At 42.5% G+C, this 5,413-nt stretch overlaps 1 protein-coding gene across 2 annotated transcripts in view; it reads left to right on the forward strand.

The window, feature by feature from the left end:
• Positions 1–5,413, forward strand: part of CEP126 (centrosomal protein 126) — a 74,909-nt gene that overhangs the window by 6,372 nt on the left and 63,124 nt on the right. For both annotated transcript variants that reach the window (XM_019525160.1, XM_019525159.1), the window contains exon 3: positions 5,073–5,218. In XM_019525160.1, coding sequence (XP_019380705.1) covers positions 5,073–5,218 — 146 coding nt within the window. The remainder of the gene's footprint in view (positions 1–5,072; positions 5,219–5,413) is intronic.

The following is a 5,413-nucleotide window of genomic DNA, read 5'->3' on the forward strand; positions in this document are numbered from 1 at the left end:
TAGGTCCCTTCCGACCCTTAATCTATGAAACTATGAAACACTTTATCCATGTTTTACAAATGTGCACTATTTTGTGTAAATTCTTTTTGCCTTCATATAGCTAAATAAGATAGAATTGACTTAGTATAAACTTTATTTGCTGATGGATACAGTAACTAGATCACATTTTCCATTTTCTCTCTCTCATTTGGAATGTTTTTGGATCCTGCAATAGCCTTCTTGGATACTATTTTTTATGTAATATTATTTATGCATAAATTAAAAATGACTTTAAGTCTTTGTTTGAAAATAATTGCTATTGCTTAGTGATGGATCTCTAGCATATGATAACCAAACATACCTCATCATACACATTAGCTAATAAAAGAAGCAACATTATAATAATATTACTTTGCACTTTTATTTGTTGATCTAACAGCACTGCACACATTTACTAAATCTCGCATCAGCTCTGTGTTACCAAAAACTTAACTGAACCACCAAGATTTTTTAAGCGTCCACTATTTTAAGAGAGGCAGGAATTCTTGCGGGTGATGTCTTTTATTGAACCAACTGCATGCTTAGGATAGACATAGGCAAGCTTTCAGGTATCGCAGTACCTTTCCTCAGGCCTCTGGGAGAGAAGACGACACAGCAGAGCTTGAGTTTAATTCGCCATTCCTTGTCCCACTAGCATGGACCTGAGCCAGGGTCCTCCTGGCACTCCACCCTCACCGCAGCAGTAACAGAGGCAGGGGCATGGCCAAACACCAGCCAGCATAGCTCCCTGAGGCAGAGGGCCAGAGAGGAGGTTTATTTTCCCCCCTCTGCCCCTGGGGAGCCCCCCCAGCTTCTGGCCTGCATTTTCTGAATGTCTGTTCACTTGCAAAGATTGAATCAATTCAGGCTCCAACTATTTGAATTTCTGTCCATAGCCCAATAAGTTAATGTATTTCTGTTCCCATGTTTGTCTTGTAAGGGTGTTGAGTAGATTTCTTTTAGCAGAGCGGTTCCCAAACTGGCTCACGACCCCAAATGCAGTCATAACATCAGCAGATGAGGCCACAATAAACATGCCCCCTAAGATTTCTGTGGCCACAGCAGGGTGCAGGGCTGCAGCTGGGCCAGATCAGCTCCCAGCAGGAGCCACTTCTGTGGCCCAGTGTGTGGGACCCATTGTGGGAGAGAGTGCTGCACCATCATGGCCACCAAGGTGAGGCTCATCAGTGGCGGCAGCACAGAGTTGTGCCCACACTACTGCTGGGTGAGCAGGGGGTGCCTCAGCCTGGCAGTCATGGTGTCACGGCACAGCACTCCCTCCCGGGTCCTGCCCACCGTGCTGTGGAGCCCGCAGCGGGAGGGCATCAGGGCAGGGAACCCCAAACCTGCAGTGGGCAGCCCGCATCTTTCCCCACACACAGGCTCTACTCCAGCAGTGCTGCCCAAGGGGAGGGGATGGGGGGTGGAAGCTGGGCTCTGCACTCCTCTCCGGCTGCACCAGCCGTTGCCTCCCACAGGTGGTAGCTGGGGCTCAGGCACTGCTGGGGCTGGGGCTGGGGCAAGGCACTGTGGGCCCTGGCCCTGGGGGACTGGAAGGGCTGTAGGTTGGGAGCAATGGGCCATGCTGCAGAAATGCCATAAATGGGGTCATGCTGAAGAAAAGTTTGGGAAGCACTGCTTTAGCACAAAAGCAGTCATGTCAGGCAGTGAGTGATTTTGTGAAAAAAGTTCTCCTACCTGTGTTTTAGTGTTTCTATCCTGAATCCTTTTTGATCCTTTGGTGATCTTTCTGTTGCATAGTATTTGTATGGTTTTTTACCCACATGGTTGCCATGAGGGCATTTGCTGCACCGGGTGAGGTATACCACATTCTGCCATGAACATGTGCATGATCCATGGAGTCTGACAGTTTTGTTGTGGAGAGTACTGATCGTTGTGACAGTAGAGGTATGTTGACAGGTCTTGCATTTATTTTGAAGGAAGGGCTGGGTCCCATTAGGTGCCTGTTGATCAGGGTGTTTACTTCTGATAATAAGTTGGGCATGGTTAGAGGGCTGTTTGAAGGCCAAGAGAGGGGGTTGGGGGATATTTTTTTAAGGCCTGGTCCTTGACAGGTATAGGTTGTAGTTTGATTCTTCTTATAGGCTCAAGTGTGGGATAGTGACAGTTCAATGGTGTGCAGTCAGTTTTTATCTTGTAGGTTGCTGTGGGATATCTGTGTGGCTTTTTCAAAGATACAGTCTTTCTATTCTAGAGTATTCATGCTCTGAGTAAAGAGAGTTTTTAATTTGGCAAGATGAATATCCTGGGTATTCTCCTGAGAGCAGATGTGGTGGTGTCTGAGGGCCTGACTGTAGATCACCCCTTTTTTGCTGCGTTTAGGCTGATTGCTGGTGGAAGTAGGTGTGGTAGTCTATGGGTTTTCTGTGTAGGATGCCCTCTTGGATATACACTGTGGCATCTAGAAAGTTGATGGTAGTGCAGGAATATTCCAGAGAATTTGATTGAAGAGCTGTAGTTGTTAAGTCTGCAGTGTAAATCAATAAGTGAGTCTGGGTGCTAACTCAAGATGATGAAAATGTTATCTATGTAGTTCAGGGATACATAGGCTAAAACACTGGGGCCCAAACATAGAAATGTTACTTTTCTCCTCCTCCCCTGATCATTTTTTCCATGACTTGTGCTCAGGCACATGTGTACCTGGGCTGTATATGTACATCTGTACACATTCAGTTTACAGCCAGTGTACACATGCAGGATTAAGCATCCAAAGCATAAAGTGGGGCCAAAAACAGCCAGGTAGAGGGCTAGAAAACTGCCACTTAGATGAGCAAGAGCAAATAGCATGTCACCCCTTTCGTCTTCTCACAACAGAAGAAACAAGGCAGTTCTGCCTAAAGTACTCAAAGATACAATGCTGTTTGTTGGAAAAATCCAGTGAAATTGTGTCAAAGACAGAAAAGCTGTTCATGCGAAAATCATCTGACTTCTCTTCAACCAGTGCAGGATCCCTGTGACTGTTAAGACAGTCCAAATCCTTAATTTACCACATGCTGTTTCTGACTTTCCTGAACGTGACCTCCGCAATGCAAGTAGTGTGTGGTCGTTGTATCCTGAGACTTGAATTAAATCTATCTACATGAAATCTATTTACAATATATTTTCTATGCATTTTTTTCTGTTGGTCACTTTGTGTTAGTTAAACACAAGCATTTTCTTTAAAATTATGTTTTGAAAATCATGCACACATGCACTTTCATATCCGTAGTAGTGGTTTCCTGTTTTCATTATATGTTGCATCTCCAGTAGTTAAAATCAGTATTTTCTGTAATAATGTGTATTTGGGAATTTGTATTGGCTGTCTTTCAATTTTGACTATTACATATTACAGACGTTTCAACCTGTTAACATAAAGTAGCTATTTTACAGGTATTTTAAAGCAAAATGTCTTTGTCTCTACAGCTGATCTGTAGCCATTTTGAGATGGGAGCTTAAAGGCTAGCTTGGATGCTTCTGGAAAGTTATCCCATAGAGAGAAGAGAGTAAATGAAAAGGTCCTCATTAATGGAGCAGTTCTGTTAAACTACACTTGGCTTTCAGCTGGCTCAGCACTAGCATCCATGTCTTTCTTAGCCATCAATTCCAGAGTGTCCTTCATTTAATTTTTGAGAGGTGAACATTGATATCAAGGCAGTAAGGTGTGGCACTGAGCTGTCATAATAGGTGTAGGTGTTGGGAAGGAGTACCACTGGTGATGTGTACTGGTCCTTTTTGTTCTGGTAAGCTTGTTTAATTTTTCTCATTTGGCCAACATTAATAATTGTCCCTGCTACATCCCATGATCTCCATGGGCTTTGCATTACCAGCAAATGCATTTTTAACTGTGTCTGCATGTTTCCCTATCCACAGCCAAAAGACATTTGGGAGTTTACTCCTACCCCATTCTCCCAGCTCCTAGACCTGGAGCTATACTGTTACAAGTACACTTGTGGCAGTAACTTTTAAATATACTTTTTCCAAGACTTACTGAGGATGTCATATAGAAGTTAGGCTTCCAGTGACTCTTGTCTGGTGCAGTAGAGTTAAAAAATTCAACCAGAGGTGTCCCTACTTAGGGGGAGTTGTACTGAGGGTTTGTTGCTACAAAACTGCTTATACTAGTACAAGTATTTCTGTATCTGCACAGGCATTGGGCTGACAGAATTGTGCTGAAGTGCTTCAGTCTTTGGGGGCCTCAGTTAATTTTGTCAGCAAGAGCTAGCTGTTCTGTCAACAAGAGGCAAGAAGACAGAGTGTAAATGGATGCAAGGCTGTGCCAAGAGAAGGAACGTTTTGCTGATAAAACTTAAAACTGGAATGCAGACCTTCACCCCACTGATACCAACTAATTCTACCTTTCATATCAGGCAGCTTCAAGTGGTCTCTTTATTGCTCAATGTCTTTATTGTACAGCTATAAAGCAGTTACTTATAGCTGTATGGTAAGTTATTCTGACCATCCCTTCTTTCTCCAGGAAGTTGCGGAACAATTACTTGTCGATTCAACCAGAAACCAGTTCCTGAATTTTTCAAATTTCTGAATAATAGTTTTTTTCACACAATTTTCATTTTTACAACTAATAAATGGCAATTCTCCGTAGCAGGTTCATTTCCTGTTCCTACTGCATTGCCACTTATGTGGGCTTTACACCACAACATGAAGCATCTGGTACAAGCTTATTTTGGAGATGGGATACAAATCCGATCTGCTTGGAAGTCCCTATATCCTTGTTTTCCCTGTATTATGTCTGATGAAAAATAAGACATTAAAAATATAGTATGCCCTTGTTTGTTACTTGCAGATTGTCCAATTTCAAAAAAATGTTGAAGTGAATCCTAATGTTCCAGTTACAGTGCTATTTATGGCACTAACACAGAAGGCAGGGGGAGGGGAGGGGAGAGAGGGAGAAAGAGTTGTAAGCTTTTTAACTAAACTATATCTGTGTTATATTAGAAAAATAATAAAAACACTTTTTTTCAGCATAATAATACCTGTGTGATACTTATTTTTATTCAAATCACAAGGTATCATTTGCTCTTCCTTTTTAAATATAGAGCACTTGAAGAAAAATGGAAACAAAAAGAAGAAAAGGAACAAAGATTTAGAGAACGAGTACTGCAGCAAAGGAAACTGAAACATCAGGAAGCAACTGAAAAGTTCCAACGTGCTCATCTCCCTTTTCCTCAGCACGAGAAAATAGGTTTGGAAATCCTTTCCTTTCCTTGCTCCCAGGATGTAATGAAAGCTTGTGCTATATGTACTTATCAGCTTATTCAACTTATTGAACCCCTCCCTCATCCCCCCACTTCCCTACTCCCCCCAAAAAATTAGTAACTCCATGCAAGTGAAGTAAGGTCATCATTATTAAAGAGAAGGAGATATAAGCAAGAAGAGA

The sequence above is a fragment of the Gavialis gangeticus genome, unplaced genomic scaffold (genome assembly GCF_001723915.1).
Source record: "Gavialis gangeticus isolate Ggan-Ray unplaced genomic scaffold, GavGan_comp1, whole genome shotgun sequence".
In the NCBI taxonomy this organism is placed as follows: domain Eukaryota; kingdom Metazoa; phylum Chordata; order Crocodylia; family Gavialidae; genus Gavialis; species Gavialis gangeticus.